This window comes from Phoenix dactylifera, chromosome 9 (assembly GCF_051530095.1).
Source record: "Phoenix dactylifera cultivar Ajwa chromosome 9, Ajwa_hap1_PhDact_Kaust_v1.1, whole genome shotgun sequence".
NCBI lineage: Eukaryota > Viridiplantae > Streptophyta > Magnoliopsida > Arecales > Arecaceae > Phoenix > Phoenix dactylifera.
In genome coordinates, this window is record NC_143198.1 from 29,206,856 (window position 1) to 29,225,412 (window position 18,557).

The 18,557-nt window shown below is 38.6% G+C and overlaps 2 protein-coding genes across 3 annotated transcripts; one reads left to right on the forward strand and one right to left on the reverse strand.

Annotated features, from left to right (window-relative positions):
- The first annotated feature begins 6,367 nt into the window (after positions 1–6,367).
- LOC103711219 (uncharacterized) lies at positions 6,368–9,369 on the forward strand. The gene is made up of 2 exons (XM_008797282.6): positions 6,368–7,198; positions 8,357–9,369. Exons 1-2 carry the CDS (start codon positions 6,546–6,548, stop codon positions 9,030–9,032), a joined length of 1,329 nt encoding a protein of 442 aa, XP_008795504.4. The 5' UTR covers positions 6,368–6,545; the 3' UTR covers positions 9,033–9,369.
- Positions 9,370–11,265: 1,896 nt separating this feature from the next.
- Positions 11,266–15,868, reverse strand: LOC103711220 (uncharacterized). 2 transcript variants are annotated; one of them, XM_008797283.6, is made up of 3 exons: positions 15,136–15,868; positions 12,931–14,888; positions 11,266–11,642 (listed from the first exon to the last, which is right to left on the reverse strand). In XM_008797283.6, exons 1-3 carry the CDS (start codon positions 15,200–15,202, stop codon positions 11,553–11,555), a joined length of 2,115 nt encoding a protein of 704 aa, XP_008795505.5. In that variant the 5' UTR covers positions 15,203–15,868; the 3' UTR covers positions 11,266–11,552. The 2 variants fall into 2 exon arrangements, with proteins under 2 accessions (XP_008795505.5, XP_038987605.3); XM_039131677.3 differs by having other exon boundaries at positions 12,931–14,880; positions 15,136–15,850.
- Positions 15,869–18,557: the final 2,689 nt, after the last annotated feature.

Consider the following 18,557-nt stretch of genomic DNA (forward strand, 5'->3'; position numbering starts at 1 on the left):
CCACAAGGCACATGATTGTGGTCTAAGGGTTTATTATTATTGCAGGGTTGCCACTACGCCGATGAGCATTCGCGCAGGTGAGAGAGTTGCAGTCAGATCAATAACTGAGAGAAAGAAAAGCTGCAAAGATTGATAAGGGAGTATTTTAGAGCGTGAGGATTGCATCTAACAAAACAGTTTCGAAATAAAATTACTCATAAAATAGCAACTTGATCCGACAGTTGTTATGCCAATCACATCATGTCACAATCTAGATGCCAGAGGCCAGTTGCAGCTCCCTAGTCTCTCTATACAAATATATATATTATATAATTTTAAATATTACGTGCCAATTTATAATATTTTTTATTAACATAATTTTATATCGATCGGTATTATTTTTTTAATAGTATAATTTTGTTAAAATCATTTTAGAAATTACATTACAATTTGTATCAGCTCATAATATTTTTTATTTTTTAATTGATATAGAATCATGTTAATAAAAAAATATTATAGACGTAATTTTTAAAATTATGCTAATAGAAACAAATAATTTGCAATAGAGAACCTAAAACTAAAATTAGTGCCAGAAAAGGAATGATCAAAGCCCTATTTTCGCATCAACATGTGGTTGTTTGAAGGATGGATGCAGTTGGCGTTATCAAATTTATCACCTTGTGAACAAAAGCTTCTCTTATCCGGTCAAGGAAACATCCTAAAATTGATCCTGGAACAACCACATGAATTGTCTCGCCTTCTACGGAGAGCAGGAGTGCTCTGGTGTCTCTCCGTCGCAATCACAGTCTCGAGCATTAATTGCGAAGCAACAAAAGCCTCATTAGTGGCCTCAGGCCCTCAAGAGGAACGCAAGTTAATCACGCGACCTATCATCCATAACAGATATCAGAATAGCTGTGAGTATCTTGGACCATATACTTATTAGTAATTGGGGTCGATCCAAAGCGCTATAAATACTTTGAACTTTGATAAATATATTATTTTGTTTCTATTATTAGTCCCTTCGAGGATAAGAAAACGGAAGTTGTGGATCAAATAAAAATAGTATAAGAGTACTTAGAAGTAACATAATAATGAAACTATGTGATAGATGAAAGAACATGGCGATTCACACTTTCTTTCTCTCTGAAAATCCATTTGTTCCACATATGCCGAACAGTAGCTGCATGCCATTAAAACCCCAGCATTATTACACTTAATGCTATCTAATAAGCTAGTTTATCTCCCTCCTGCGACATCCATTTTTTTGGACAATAAGGGGAAAGCCCCAACAAGGTTAACATATGATGAAATGAAGGTGCAATCATACTGTCAGCCTTTGCAAGTTCAGAAAGAGCAAGGATTGGGCAGTATAGCCAAATCAGTCCACTTGTCATGACATCTTAAACCCTAGTTTGCAATCCAATTAGTAGGCTGATTTCGACGAAGATCCTGATAGAATTTTTAGTTCTTCTAGTGTCTTTCAGCAATGGATTGTGAGGGGCTCCTGAAGACAATGTCCCCTTAACCATACCATTATATGCAAATAACAAGAAATTCATCCACCACAATTGATGCATTAGCCAAGCACTTTTAGTGTCAGTATATTGTACATCAATCATTTTGTCTCGAATGCTCGTCAAAATAGAATGGTATATAAATATGCAATTATCATCTTTTTTTGCTGTTTTAGAATTATAGTTGAAACATTGCAATTGTTCTAGAAATATGATGCAAGAATTATGTATGTCAAATACTTAAGAAAACATCTTGGGAACAAATGCAATTAGCCACCACCTAAACGGCAGATGGGTGCAATTGCAGGATTATCACCTTGTTTGCTATGTCTACTATATATCGTTAACATGATCATTTGACCATGTGGAGTGAATTAGCAAAAACCAGATAGTAGTTCTTCTTTCTTTCTTTCTTCTTCTTTTTTGTTGAGATAGATGTATATATCATCCAGAATGGGTGCGGATACAGGCAAAAAAGTCAAAAAATAATAAATTTCGAAGCGCATCAGGCAACTCCCTCTCCAATCCAAAGAGTGTCATCGGAGTGGTTGGTTACATATGAGGCCATCCAATCTGCTGCATCATTGGCCTTCTGATACACATGCTTCGCGTGGAAGACCATTCCATCATATACCATAGCCTGGATGTTTCTAAACAGTGGGTGGTAGTCGTCCATACCATCCTCCCTCTGCTGAATCCAGCCAATGACTGTCGCTGAATCTTCCTTCAGCATAACAACTTTAGCCTGCAGAGCGCATCAAGCATAAACTAGGCTAGCTCAAGTCGCTCTCAGCTCAACCTCGGAAACCGAGGCGTCGAAGATCTGGCAATCATCCGCTGCAAAGCAATTCTTCTTTCTCATTGGCATCAGGTGTAACCTCTTCTGCTCCCTGCAAGACAGAAATTACTGTGACCACCAAGGCTGGTGCAAGATAACGAGTTCCATGTGTCACAATGGTGTGCAAGGTTGCTGAGATTTTCCCATGAAGGGATGAAGCAAACTTCCAAAAACACAATTAATCCACTTGCGTCCTCTTCTAAGTTGTCCCCAGTGGCTGCATGTGCCCTTGGCTTGACCGCATATATACATCCAGTCTGAGGGGGATGCACATGCTTCTTGAAGTCCGTGCATGAAGAGACCGAAGCCATGCATGCTCGGATGCCGAAATCAGCGATGGAGGATAAACTAGACGCCGGGCTCGTATCAGAAGGGATATCACCCCCAGATCACTCCATGTGCAATGAATTGGATATCCCGGACACTCACATGGGCACACTCTCCCGTGGACCCGGATCTCTTATCCCAGCTCTCTAGGCCTTGGTAACAAAATTTCCTATTCGCTAGTTGCCTCGAGCCACATAGGATTCCATAAAACATGAGTTGACTGGACGTCAGACTCGATCTCGAAATTGTTATGGTGTGCATACCTTAATTTGGCTCTTGTCGGAGAGGAGTGCATGGATATATTGTTAATGGGGTTAGTCGGAGGGTCCATTAAGCTATACTGAATTGCTGATACTTCTCAGCTATTGTTGCCTGGATCTCAGATGACTAAAGAACGTGAAGAAATGCCGTCAAAGGAAGGAGATCTACTTGATTTACAGAAGGGATACATTGCATATATTAAGTGGAATATTTGGGAGACTGAGTTGTATATATGCTGTTATTCCATCTTAACCAGCAGTAGAAGAAAGCCAAAGAAGTTATGCATGTCCTAGGAGCAATGCCAACGGAAATGCAGCACTTCAAGTATATAGTAGCGTTCTGGATCCAGGATGGAAGATGCTTGCCTGAAGTAGGGTCCAGAGAGGAGGCGAGAATGCTCTAATGGTTGCAGAATGACTGCAATGAATCTAGGATGTTAATGGCGACAGCTTCCTTGGAATATTTATTACACCACTTAGTGACATCCTGGGTATTTCAAGGTCCAAATTAAAATGTACTTGACTTGAAAAATGGGGAAAAGAAACTGGAAAAAAAAGAAAAAAAGGATGGAAGCATGAATTGTGCATCGCTTTCCACTAAATAGATTGGCACTCTAGGGGAGGCAAAAGTGATGTGAAGATATTCCAATCGGGAAAGTGCTTACCACTCACAAATATAAATCTCAATAGAATTTTGGGTTGGGGTACGTCAGATTATGGGATAATTTGATGATTTATGAAAATCATTTATCTGAAAAAATGATTGTGGCGGAAATTTTTTTTTTACCATATTTGATTGGTGAAAAAATTACTTCAAAAGATAGCATCCTAGAATAGTTTCAATACTATCCTAGAATAAACAATTTAAGTAATATCAGTCTTTTCTCAGTATATTTGTTTGTCATTTATGATATGTTTACATGAATACTATCAATATTAGCTATTTCAAATATTGAAATATATTTACATAATTTAATAAATAATTTAAATTAATTATACATATATTAGAAAATATATCTCTTACTATAAATAAATTTTAGCATGTTTTGGTACATAAATAAATATATTATTTGTTAATAAATCCTATATCAGATATACTAATAATTAATAGATAATATTCATTAACATATATATTAATATATTAAATGTATTAATATAATATATATTAATATAATTAATATTAGTTATATAATATAAATAATATAATATTAATATAATATAAGTGAGGGTATTTTCATTAAAAATATGATTTTTTCAGATTACATTCACTTAGCAATCCTACATGGGAAAAATAAATACCACCCTTTGGTGGTATTTGTTTTATAATTTCTTTTAGAAAAATAGGTATAGGATCCATCATTTATTTTACTTTTTCTTATCTACTTTTCCTACTAAGTATAGTAATCTAATATGAGAATTATTTTTCCATGCCACATTACCTCCAATCAAATAGGCCCGAGAGTTTCTGCTTCTAGGATACTTGTTATACAAGCACGTAGCCCTTCCTAACTGCAATTAATTATTAGGTACTAATTGTGTTTCTTTAGGCCAAGTTGTTTAGTGAGGTTATTCATTATTTGAATATATATTTTTTCGCTTCATACGATCTTTAGAGCTTGACAGTGTTGCAATTGTCAAAGGAATACTAGTTAGGTTCTAGCCAATAGAGACATGAGGCATCAAGAAGTTTATTGTCACAATTTAGAATCTCGCCCTAAAATGACTAGCCCGAATATATTATTTGAATTTCTTGATCATGTATATGAGTATCAAAGATCTACTTCATTTATAATTAATGTGGGACTAAATACACACATGTACAGGTCCTCACATACTTAATTATCTTGTTTAAGCACCAACATTTTTGCTGGGCTAAAGGTCCAAATTATCTGTGCAAATCTAATCACAAATATAACAATCGGCTGTGATTTTCATCGAAAACGAAGAAGGCCGAGGGGATAGCAGCCTTCGGGCTTTGCCTGCCCTTTTCTAATAGTGATCAGCCTCCATGGGTCATGGAATAGAATTATTCTAATACTATTTATCATAATCCTGAATCTGGCCCAAAAACAACTAGCCGAAAAGAATTTTTTTTAATTTTTTTGGTCATATATAATTATCCAAAATCTATCCAGTGCATAGTTGATGTGGGACTAAATTAAAAATCCGCACTAGAATGATTCTTTTAAATTATGGTTGTCCCATATTTATTCTTTGGATAATTCTAGCAACACCTGAAATGGGAATATCAATGACCAATGCATCATGAATTGCTGTATTGCGACTCTACAGATCATAGATGCATGCATCATGAATGTCAAAGTAAGATGTTTTAACCTACACCGCCGTGCGTTACCAAATAATTCAAAAAGCATTAAATCAACCCGCGGCTTTCTTCACAACACTTCATTAGACCGGAAAACCCAATCTATGGCAATTGCAGCACCCCTGGCCATCAATAAACTTTGAAATCATGCATCCTTACGTCTTAAAACTAGCAGTGGACGTTGACTAAATGTATGAGCTAGAAGTTCCAGTCCACGTTGGGGTATTCAGAATTGACTGTGGACCCGTATTCATGTTGATCTTGCTTAAAAGGAATAACTAACAAGAGATTTACGTATATACGCAGGCTTATCATCACCTATATTCTCAACAAACAGCTTGGAGTAGTGCAAGTCACAAAGCTTCAGCTGTAGGGTTATACCTCTTAAATGAAATCCGGCACGTCAAGTTTCCATGATTCACACAAATACCTTTCTCTGGTGGTATTACCACTCTAAATTCTGCCGATAACGCTGGAGAAAACGAGACGACAACCCAACCGCTCCAAAATTCATCAGACAACCAGCCTGCCGCCAACCCATCATCGAGAGAGAAAGCCAGAGCACGTCAAAATTCAAAACGCCCGCAATCTCCGTTTACGGAAAGGAGGGATGATGACGATAGGATATACATGCAGGCAAAGCATGCTCTCCAGTCCATCATCCAATGGATAACCATGTATGTCGTCGTATATGGACATTTTCCCATTTGGGGACAGCCAAGATCCAGCTGTGTGTGGGTCCGTGACAGCACAAAACACCGACCATATCTAGCCTAACCTAATCCCATTCTCCTGTCAGTCTGTCACGTACCATTTCTTGTTCTATACGATCTACAGCCTTGGTTTTCTTCCATCTTGTCCCATATCAAAATACGTAACTATTACAACCAATTCTTGACAAATGAAACTCGGGAACACTTGACCCACACGACCGCACCTGTGCATTTGGGCCCACTGTCAATGAGACTGGGTGGGCTGCGGGTCTACAAGTTTTTGGTCTGTCTTCCATTGCTGCTCGTTTATGTGGCAAGTATAACAGGATCATTTCGTGTCGTTTTTTGTACTCCAACCACTCCGAATAGCGATAAAGCTAGGCAAGATGGCTTTTCTTGGCTATTTATTTGCCTTCCCACGGCGGTCGCTGAAACAAAGCAGAACGTAAAGGCCTGTCAGTATGTCCATCAAGTCCATTTAAAAAGTTGCAAAGGAGTCATGGAAGTGACGGCTTTTATTCCCTCACGACATCAACGATGCTGGTCTCGACTTCCCTTCTCTTGAAGACAGGAAGATAGAGAGAGATGGATCCTTGCCCTTTTGTTAGGCTCATCGTTGAGTCCCTCGCTCTAAAGCTTCCGACGGTGTCCAAGCCGGCTGGACCGGGCGTCCACCCCTCCACCACCCCCTGCTTCTGTACTTTCCAACTCCAAGACCACGCCTCCTCTACCCAAACTGCTCCTCTTCCCATCGCCACCCCCTCCTCCTCCGATCCGTCACCACCCGCATCCCTGACGGAGACCGCCTCCGCCATCTCCGCAAACCCGGTCGTCTTCAGCCTCGACCCGGCCGCTCTCCAGAAGCTCTCCGGCAAGCCGGCGAGCCTCGTCGTCTCGGTCTACGCGGGCCGGACCGGGAGCACCTGCGGGTTCAGCGCGGGGCGGTTGCTGGGCCGGGTGCGGGTCGAGCTGAGCCTGGAGGCGGCGCCGGCAAGGGCGATGGTGATGCAAAGCGGGTGGGTGAGCGTGGGGCGCGGCTGCCGGTCCGCGGCCCGGCTACACCTGGTTGTCCGGTCCGAGCCGGACCCCCGGTTCGTGTTCCAGTTCGGCGGCGAGCCGGAGTGCAGCCCAGTGGTGTACCAGATCCAGGAAAACGGTGGCGGTCATAGTGGGTGCCTTCGGCAGCCAGTTTTCAGCTGCCGCTTCTCTGCCGACCGCCGTCGGAACACCAGATCCAGGTGAGCATAAAAATATACCTCCTTTTTTGTTTTCTTCTTCCAATCTTCTATGTTTTTATTTAGTCATAAAAGATCCCAAAAAAAATAAAAAAAGGGGGGAAAACAAAAGAGTTTGTGATCTCTAAGACGGTGAACATGGAGATGAAACGACGTTTGCTTAGCTGCTATGCATAATCTTCGGAATGATTTCGTTCTTTTTATTCCAAGAATACCGTTGCTTAAAATGAAAAGCTTCTAACTTTAGTTTCAATGCAGTCGCCAAATCCATTGAACTCCACTCTTTTTTTTTTTTTTGCTAAGGAACTCCACTCTTTCTTAGCTTGAATGTTTTGCAAGGAATTAAGATAGGAGACACGATTCAAATTGCGAGGGATGAAAAAATTTTCGATTTGAAGTTTTTGTTAAGAACTGGTTCCAGGTTTTCTAACAGTAATATTCACATGCAAATGCTAATAGGGAGGGCAAAATCAGGCTGGAAATATAATTTTTCGAAGATATACTTACGTAATTTATATTTTTGGGGAAGAAAAAGAAACTAGAAGATATAATTAAAATATGATGATGCCACAACACTGCCATTTCTTTTATTAAGGTTTGTTGTAATGGAAGTTTTGGTGATGCATGGTAGAATCGATGTATTTTAAGAAAAGATATATAGTTCGTCTGTGAAGATAATCAGGTGACAAATTTTGCCGCTTAGGTGTCAGGTCAAGCGGAGGGTGGACTAAAGTTTACAAGGTTACAGCTAATACTATGAAGTTTCAGATAGGACTCCTTGGTTCTCTTAAAGCATTAAATTCCAGTGACATGCAACTTTAGTTATACATGTTTATTTATTAGCAATCAAATATACGGTTTTGAATATACAAGGTCACTACCATAAATATTTTGTAATTATATAATTATAAATGTGAAAAAGTGTCATTATTATAATTTCAAACTTCAGATGTTATGTGAGATATTTTATAATTTGTGAAGTTTAGGTCTCCACAAAACTTTACTAAGAATGTAAAGAAAGTGTACTGTGAGACCATCAAGCTCATGCTATTATTTTGTTGTGCTACTATACTTTATAAACAACTTGAATGTATGATCATTGCTTCAATAAGAAACATATCGAACATGCCTTCTAAATCACTCTATACGTACCATCTCCAGATCACTGCCATCCAATTCCTCCAACAACAGCATCATCAAAGGCTGGTTTGGTTGTTTGGGGAGCGAAAGAAACCATAGACGGCGGGATAAGCGCAAGGGATGGACGGTCACGATCCACGATCTCTCGGGCTCGCCAGTGGCCGCCGCGTCCATGATCACCCCCTTCGTCCCCTCCCCCGGCTCGGACCGGGTCTCCCGGTCCAACCCGGGCGCGTGGCTCATCCTCCGGGCCACTGGCTTCTCCGGTTCGACCGCCAACTGGAAGCCGTGGGGCCGGCTCGAGGCCTGGCGAGAGCGGGGCCCAGTCAACACCTTGGGCTATAGGTTCGAGCTCGTCACTGACTCCGGGCCCACCGACCGGGTCCCAATCGCCGAGTCCTCGTTGAGCGTCCGAAAAGGTGGGCAGTTTTCCATCGATCCCAGCGTCGCCGGTGACGTCGTGTCGAGATCGGAGCCGTTCGTTGGGGGATTCGTGATGGGGTCCACCGTAAATGGGGAAGGAAAGGTCAGCAAGCCAACGGTTCAAGTGGGGTTGCACCATGTTTCATGTATGGCTGATGTTGCACTATTTATAGCGCTAGCAGCAGCCGTTGATCTCAGCATGGACGCTTGTCAGTTGTTCGCTAAGAAGCTAAGAAGGGAGCTGTGCCAGGACCAACAGGAGTATAGCCTTTAATTATATCATCCATTGCTCTTGTGAGGTGATAACTAATGGCTTCTCATAAAGTCTTGGTCTGATCAGAAGGGAGGGATGGGCTACTTATATTCTTTTATTTGTTTTGTTGATTATTTTTCTCTTTTGGTTTTGTGGTTCCTCTTATATTTGATCAGTGAGGCTGCCTTGATGAATGTTTGTGAGCTGAGTGGATATTTGCGATTTTGTGGCTTTTGATGGTTTTTTCTCCTCTAAATCTTGGATTGGAGAGTGCTGGAAATGTTAATGGGCAGAACATTGCGGGATTTTGTTTATGTCGATACACCGATCTAGATATAGATTCCATCTTATAATTTAATTCTAAAGTTTAAATGCTTGTTTAGGTTTCATTAGGTTTTGTGGTATTTTAGCTTTAAAATTACATATAGAAGATAAACCAAAAAGTAACTGCCTATGTTTTCCCTTCTGTGCCTTCCAAGACTTCTCAAAGACATTGTAAACATATTCTCAGCATTATTCAGGAATTCTCTATCATGTTCTTGGCTGAATGAATGATTTTTCAGTATTCTTAACTTATCAAATTAGTCAAGAATTGTTTAACTATTCAGATTTTCGTAATATTTCATCAATTGTCCAAAAAATTATTCAAGAAACACTATAGTCCTGCTATGTTTTGTTATTTGGATTAATTATTACTAATATTTATTGTTCAAGCCTTTCCAAAGACTATTTTTTAAAGAATAAATGTCTTTATTATTTGATTTTGCTTTGTTATTTTAATAAAGGTTGAATTGTTTTCGAATGCTTCAATTTTCTTGTTCTTACTAAACTCTGAATTTTTGATCCTGAGCACCCAACAACATGACTATGCTCTTGAGAAATGATTAGGCAAGAAGGAAAAAAGGAAAATCAAAAGTAAAAATAAGAGAGGGAAAGGAAGAGAATGTTGAAGAAGTAAGAGGTTAATCAAGAACTTAGTACTAATATATTTAGAAACTATTTAGTTGAAAAAGTGGTTTTAACTTCAAATGGCTTTTCCTGGCTCGGCAAATCATACAAGGACATACATGGAGTAGCACATCAGAAGAAATGATAGTGAAATTATTAACAACACTACTCAATGCCAATAATTGGCAGGATGGTATTGGTAAAATTATGCAGCAAATAACAACAATCATTATAGCAAGATTGATACTGCATGGCTTCTTGAGTCACATCCATTATAGAATGTGTCTCTTTTCTACTAGCCATCTTCTAAGAGTCATGGCGATGGAGATAATAATGTCATAAGAATAATAATGTCATAAGAACTTAAAATATTTAAGATAAAACTATTTCTACCTATCAAAACAGTGATAACAGCTAGGGCTTTCAAAGTAAAAAGCAAAGTGGGAAGTATCATATCAAATCAAAGCAACAAACTTTCAGATACTGTAAGAAGAAAAAGAAAAGCTGTTCAGTTTGCATAAACAGAGTAAGAAATAGTAAGTGAATTGATTACGTTGACATCTCCTCATGTGAGAGTCTAACTGCATTCACCTCACCTTGGCCTCCATCATACTGTTTGAGATAAGAACAGAGCAGCCATGCGAAATAAAAAGAGAACCAGTCGAGTAAACCAATTTCAGATGCTTACTCTTCTCCTCAAGGCTATTAACTGGACTGGCAAATGATACAGCCCTTTTATTGGTGAAACAAACACAGTAAGCCATGTTGCTTAAGTTGCACCTTTTGAACCTTCACTATGAGCTTCTCCAGAGCCAATGGAAAAAATATCCTTGACCTCAAGACCATACCAGGAATAACAAATATGCTAATGTGCCTAAGGTTGCTTTTTGGATGCTCCCAACTATTGTTGCTGTTTGCATGCCCCCAAGTATCAAACTGCAATAACAAATTGCAGTATGTAGTATCCAAATTACAGTTAACAGCCAGAGGATTACCTATTCCCAGATGTAATTGAGAAAAAGGCATTCCACTAATATATAGATTCAGAGTGGGGAAGTGAGGAAGGCCAAGACAAGGAACCCATACCTTCAAAAGGATCTTCTGCTCACTTCATAAATCACATTAGTCAACAATTGAATAGACAAAACCCAATTGCTTGTAGCTTCGGTCTTAAAAAGATCTTGAAAACCTATCTGACTAATGATGGATGCACAAGGAACATTTGTGATGTAGGAGTAGTAACAATGGTGGTGGCGACGACAAAATTATGGAGGCACGCAATAGCAACAATAATGAGGCAAAAAACTTTTGAAGAAAAAAGAAATAGCATATTATTCTAGTAAACACAAAAATTATAAAAAGATTCACTCTCAGCCTTCCCAGCTTTCTGTTCATGCAGAGTTGAGTAGGATAAAAGAATTACATGTTAAATATAGCCACTCAGTTGCATGTAGTACAGCAATGCAAGCAAGCATTTATCTTGTCGATATACACCATGTCAAAGAGATCAGAACATGAAACAACAGAATACTGTTTCAGAATCTCTATCATGGGTGAAAACAATCAGCACTCAAGAGCCATCTCGTGTTCAGCTCAAGGAGAAGTAACTTGATTGCGGATTCGGCTTGAGCGCCTCAGAGGAGTGGCTACCAGTTTGACTACCTCTTCCCTATCTCCAGCATCCTGTTACATAAAGACATGGTGAAACTATCAGAGATGCCATCAATCAAGATTATATTTCTAGAAATAGTTAAGCTTCTTAAATAGAAAAAAGCTGCAACACGAAGATTCTCTCAGCAAGTCCCATGACTTTGCCTCAAACTAGTAGACATTGTGAGCATGTCTTTGAACATGGTCAATCCAGATGTGACAGTCCCTAATGGTTGCATATTAGGTAAAGCTTAAAGATATTCAGGTGAAACGCTGCTACACTTAATTTGTATCCAAGCAAAAATGAATGACAATAGAAAATGGACAACCACAGAAATAAAAGGAGACAAAATTCATTCATTTAATCTAGCCAGGATATCACTATTTATGATTCTAAAGTTTAAATTTGATTAGCTAGTGAGCATAAATATATCCTAAAAGTTATATGCAAGTATGCATGCATGCACAAACCATGTGCTTATTGTAAACTCAGCAGTTTTAGTCCTTAAATATGTGAACAAAGAATAATCCTAATCCCAGAAGAAGGTGATCAACACAAAATCGTTAACGTAACATCTTAACACTACCTGGATCAATACATATATTTAACCCCAAACATATTTCCCCAACAAACTCTCGACTCGAACCCCACATTCGTGGGAGAAAGAAAGAATAGTTTTGCAGATAGAACATTGGATAACAGGTCTCAATATATATGCACATTACAAACTAGACATGCTAAACATAAAATAGCAGTCAAACAAAGGACCAGGTGGCAAAGCTCCCTAATTTAGTTGGCAAAAGAGGTGGGCTGCATCAAAGAAGACACATTTGGATAAGAATGACTGCAATAAGTTAAACCTTCCTTAACCTAAGTTTAGCCTTTTTTTGCCCTTTTCTGAGGCTATTGGTGGGAGCACCGTCAATCATTTCAAAGAAATGATGCAAGATAGCCCATGGCGAACACTCGGTGAATCAACTCCCCAGGTCCAAACACAGAACCTCGGTGCTACTATCGAGCAATAGCCCAGTTTATCCCTAAAATTAGCATTTCAACCTTGCTCTACCTCTGATTCCAATATAACAAGGTCTCTTAAGTCTTATCTCCCAATTTATGCATTATTATGATTATGTTATTGAATACACGTGCATGAAACATGTATTTTTTATAGATAAACATATAGTATGAACTGAGCATAACAAATGCAACCCATCTATTAGTCTCGAAACCTGTTGAAAATAAGAATATCTGATCAATCAAATGCCTTGCTAATCATCAGCTATGCAACTTACAAAGTTTTTATAGGAAAACATGACTGACCTTTCTTCTTTGCAGCTGCTGAGAAGGAGAATTTCCAGCTGAAATGGATTCTGGTGCTAATGAAGACTCTGAAGGAGATGGATAAACCTTATTAGCTGAAGATGAAAGGTTCCTCTTCGCTGACATCTTACTATGAGATTGGGAGAAGTGGGATTCCTCAGCTGAGTCAGCTAACCCTCTTCTCACTTTCTGACCAGGACATGTTCCGGAGACAGTTCCCTCTACGACAGAGAACTCCACGAGCAATGCCGCTGTTGGTGGTTGAACTCTAATAAATTTCTTATGTTCATCATTCGGGTGAGCCAGAGGCCTATGATGAGCATCTGAATCACTACCATTGTTCCTCACTTCTTCCTTCTCAGACATGAGTGAACTATTTTTCTTCTCAAGTGTTAACTCAGAAGCAGGAGGAATGTGAGAAGCAGGTGTTAAGTTCTTGTGGAACTTTGGGAAGTATTTGTGCAAGCCATTGAACCCAAGTATCATAGACAAAAATATGAAAACATATAGCAGTTGAAACACATACTTTGATGCAAACAAAGAAATGCGGTCCCATTTTGATTCTATAACAGAATTACTGGAGATTTCAGATTCTTCTGGCTTGAAACCATTTTGAATTGAGGAACTTGCAAAGACAGCAACCTCCAAATTGCCCATAACTTGTGCCTCCTCTCCAAAATCTTTCTCTAGTTCAAAAGAACCAAAAAGATCAATTTGCGCATCTTGACCAACTGATGAGTCAATTGCAAGTAATTCTGCCTCTGAAATTTGTGAAGATTCGTTCAAAAGCTGAGCAATACTCTGTACCTCTACTAACTCAGCTCCCAAAATCTCAACTTTTTCACTCCCTGCATCTGTGCTTGCCTTGCTGTTTTCTTCAATGTATGCTTCCCGCTCAATCTCAGTAGAACTAATTACCTCATCACTCATTTCTTCAGCCGCTAAGTCACCACCACTTAATGTTCCATCCTGGACCCATGCACCTCCATCTCTTTCTGTTACCACTTCAGTTCCATCAAAAGATTCCTTTTCTTCAGAGCCTTCTTCCCCTTTAACACGGCCGATTGCACAAGTTAATTCCCTTTGATGTATATCTAGGCACTTGCTAGACGATCCTATTAAAGTCCCCAAGAAATTTCCAGGAAATTTGTTCTGATGATGGGATCGTTGATCAAGCCCTCCATCTTGAATCATGTGATAATTTTCTTCAAGACCTCCATATTCTTGTAAAGAAGGAGCAGGAGCATAATTCATACAAGATATGTAAAAGAATGAGGGCAGCAAAACCCCAAGTAGAAGAAATAACCTCCATGCAATTCTCGAGTACCTCGGTCTCACTTCCATCTCCTCTTCTTCTGTCTCATCATCGTAGGGATCACTGACACCCTCCTTGCTTTCCTGAACATCTTTATCTTGAACTGATGTCTGCAAAGGCGAAGATTCCTCTATGAAGATCTTTTTGGAACCATATGAAGAGCTCGAGTCTGCCCTTGATCCCTCTTCTTCATCCTTCATCTCTCCCTCTATGCGCCGGAGAATTTCTTTGCGCCTATTTGGGTTGTAGCGGAGGAACTCTGGCCTCGGGGATGTGTAATTGATCAGCGGATCATAAGAAGCCAGATGAGAACAATCAGAGCTGATTACATTGTGATCTCCAGACTCGGAGACATTTGAACAAAAGGGCATGACAGGAGAATGGGCATCGAAATGGCCCAAACCCACCGTGGCATTTGCTTGTGGGGTTATGTCGTGGTAGAGATCATAAGAACCTGAGAAGGGAGCATCATTCTTCTCGGCTAAAATCTTCTTCTTCGAAAGAGCTGATGTGGTTGTAGCGTTGAAGTTCTTGGTTTCTTTCCCTGGATTTTGTGATCTTAGCCCACAAGCTTTGTGAAAATGCCCACCGTTCTCATCGGCTTCTTGGGTGATTTCCCCGGCAATGCTTCTTCTCTGATAATCTGGAACGAGAACTGATGAGAGACGGGCGAAAGAAGCTAGAGAACAGCTAAAGAATCCCATTAAGACAAATTGCTAAGAGAAAAGATAACAAGAAACAAAAAAAGGAAATTGAAAAGAAGAAAAAGGGAAAAAAAATGTTCAGAGATCAGCTAAAGAACGCCACAGACAAATCACAAGGTGAAAAATTACGAGAAGAAATGAAAGAAAGGGCAAATTAAAAACCTAAAAAGCCCAGAAGAAATATACCAGAAGGGGTGGGATTCAGGATGCCAAAACGCGAGTTTGGAGAGAGACTTTTCTTGGAGAAATCCATCGGAAAATCCTTCTTCTTATTCTTCCGCTGAAAAATCTCTCCTTTTTCCCTTGCAAGAAGCAACAGCAGACTACTCTCCTCTTCGGCTTCTCTCTGGGGAGTCGAAGAAGTGACCGTTGGGAAGGGTTTCCGTCGAATAAGACGACGGTTCAAATTTCGAAACTTCTCGACCGTTGTAAGTTTTCCAACGGTCGAATTCTCGTTTCCGCTGGGTTGCCTGTTTCCAGAGAACTATGAGAGTGTTGAACCAGAACTACCGATCTATGGATTTGAGTGTGGTTTAGGTCTGATGCAAAGTGGAAAAGATTTTTTCTGCTTTCAGCTGGCCTATATGTTTGGTTCAAAACTGTTTTATTTGATATTGGGCGAGATTTGAACCACAATTTATCACAAGTCGATAAGGTTGGGCTTTGCCCAACTTATCTCTCAAGGAAAAAAGAAAAAAAGAACAAGTGTAGATTATTAAATTTGACTGAAACTAATCTAACTTAGATTTCTTTGATTTAAACAATGGCAAAATTGTCAAAGCAAACTGTTCTTCAAGACAAATCAATTGAATAACTAGGATAATATTTAAAGATCCTTTCGTAGAAAATGAAAATGCCTTGGTGAAAGAGCTCAAAGTATCTCATGAGCAATCAAAAGTGGTTCAATCTGCAAGTTCATATGGACCAGTAACTACATTATACATGCTGCAAGGTTTGTGGACCTTATATTTTGAGTGTATGGATGCTTCGTAGTTTTTTTCGTTTTTGGCTCATCGGAGTGTATTTTGATTTTATGACCTTTCTATTTACAAAAGGAAAAAGAAATTATGGCTCTTAAGTTTGTGTTTGCGCTCTTGTTTTTTTAAAAAAGGAAAAATGATACGTAGCTTTTAACATCTTTGAAAATGAAGGCATGTAAATTTCTACAGGATCTTTGAAAAGTTAGGAGCCTATCATTGCAAAAAATGGTGCTAAACCAATGTGCTGGTTCCAATAATTGCTGCTTGGAGCTTATTAGAAATTTTAATAATTCCTTTGTTTGGACTATTTTTTTTTTCTTTTTTTTTTTTGAGGGTGATAATCCAGAATTAGAACAAAGGGAGGATTGGAATTAATGATCCATTGTTTGAATACTAAACTTATCATAACCCAGAAGGTATTATTTAGCTTTCTTGATTTTGTATAAGTATCTAAGATCTATCCAGCGAATAAATAATATGGGACTAAACACACGCCCGCATGGGTCCTCACATACTTGTCCGTTTAAGCCCTAACATCCTCGTCGGGCTAAGAGTTCAAATTCATTCAAATCCGTGCTGTAATGGACTAGAGGGTCGGATTCATTCTAATACCATTTGTCACAATTTAGGATCTCACCCTAACAGCTAGTCAGAAGGTATTATTTGGATTCCTTGATTCTGTATAAGTATCCAAAATTGATCCAGCGAATAACCAATGTAGAACTAAACACGCGCTAGCACGGGTCTTCACAAAACTCTTATCCACCAAGCTACGACTAATATCATTCTGTGAAGAGACTAGTTCAAATGGGAAGAAATAATCAAATAGTAGTATTAATAACTTTTCTGTAGGATTATTAGTGAGGTGTAATTTGTAATATTCATGCTTAAGGGGTTTGTGCTATAGTAGGACTCCAGGCACACACGAATTTTATATGTTTGCTCCAACAATTTTTCCTTTTGAGAGTAACTGTGGGTGCTCCACAACTAATAACATGAAGAAACTATTCAGGTTGGAACAAAAACATCCTCCCAATGCAGGAGGAATGCAGCAGCTTAGCTATCTTCTAGTTTACTTCATCATGCTTGCTCCAAACAGTTTAATATAAGATCATAATCAGAAAGTTTAATGTGTATATAACCTTTACCTTGAGCTCTTTCAAAGTAGTGTGCAGACACCTGACCCTTATATGACAAAAGATTCAAAATACCTCTCCCAGAAACAGAGATGTACCAACAGTCATGATTGTTTTTTGAGGACTACCAACTGTCACAATTGTTAAATGTTCTTTCCACCTACTCTCCAATCCTATATCTAATTCACATACAGGTGCATCAATTTCAAATATTAATACTGCTCATTCAAAGCATTGATTTCAAATGGAAAGAAATATAATTGCAAATGAGCCTGCTCCACTTGCTGACCCTTCTATTGTTATTTTTTCCCTTCACAAATAGAAATGCTGAACTTGTTACTGTCCGGGTCGAAGTTTGAACTCGAACAATTGCCAGCTTTCAATGAGCTTATGCTTTCATTTCCTCCTGTACTGCTTTTTGTACAGATTGGTATTATTTGGTTCCTTGACATGTCATCTAAGGACAGAGTATAAAATGCCTGTCCCTGAAAAGAAGATCTCCACCATCACTGTTTTATATGTTTGAGCAGAACTAACAGGCGCTGTTCATCTAGATTTTGTCTGAATCGAAAAATTTAGAAATAAATGAACGTTATAATAGCTATTATTTGCCATGAAAGATGATAATAATAAAATGGTATTATTTTTCTTAATGAAGATTGTTATTCGTTTAAAATACTGTTTATGAAACATCACCCTCCCTTTCTCTCTCCCCCCCCAAAAAAAAATTATCTTTACCAACTAACATAGAGTTTGAAGTTGGAAATAGTATATTATCTAGATTGATATTAAAATTGTTATATAAATCCTATTTTAATAGAAAGAATAGCCAAATAATAAATATTTTTAGTTCTCATTATTAACATGTCAGCAATTTTTAGCTTATGACCACACCTAAGACTACAAGTGCACCAACATGGCAACACATGACTAATCATGCAAAGAAAGTTGCTTTGGCCATTTACGACGCATGCCTCCAATCATGTTACGGACATGTAAGGTTGCAAACAGGTCAAGTCGAAGCGGAGTATGTTTAATCCTAATTCAACCAGGTTTCATGATATCATCTTGATTTTGGACTGGATCCTAATCTACTAACTAATTGGATTGGGTTGTGTCAAACCCTAAGAAAAAAATTAGGCCCACCAAGCCATTTAGGTCAGTTCAAGATCAAGCATGACTTGGATTCAACCCAAGATATCCAGATTTAGGTTGAGACCTGATTTAGTCGAGTTTGTAATTTAGATCAAGCATTTAAGTATCCTTTTATGATTACAAATATAATAATTGATATTCAAATACAAAATTATTAAAAAATTAAACAAATTTAAAGCAATGCCAATTTAAACGTGAATTTTTATTTAATTTTTTAATATCACTTAAGATAATAACCATTCTTATAGTGTGTGTGTGTGTGTGTGTGTGTGTGTGTGTGTGTGTATAAGAGGAGATGGGGCTATTGGGATGAACAAAGAGGAATTAATTTAAGTAA

Excerpts from the sequence above, each read along its gene's own strand:
- LOC103711219 (XM_008797282.6), top strand. The coding sequence starts at position 6,546 with ATGGATCCTTGCCCTTTTGTTAGGCTCATCGTTGAGTCCCTCGCTCTA. Across the intron at positions 7,199-8,356 it reads CGTCGGAACACCAGATCCAG|ATCACTGCCATCCAATTCCT; the intron begins GTGAGCATAAAA and ends TACCATCTCCAG.
- LOC103711220 (XM_008797283.6), bottom strand. The coding sequence starts at position 15,202 with ATGGATTTCTCCAAGAAAAGTCTCTCTCCAAACTCGCGTTTTGGCATC. Across the intron at positions 14,889-15,135 it reads CCTGAATCCCACCCCTTCTG|ATTATCAGAGAAGAAGCATT; the intron begins GTATATTTCTTC and ends TTCTCGTTCCAG. Across the intron at positions 11,643-12,930 it reads AGCAGCTGCAAAGAAGAAAG|GATGCTGGAGATAGGGAAGA; the intron begins GTCAGTCATGTT and ends TTTATGTAACAG.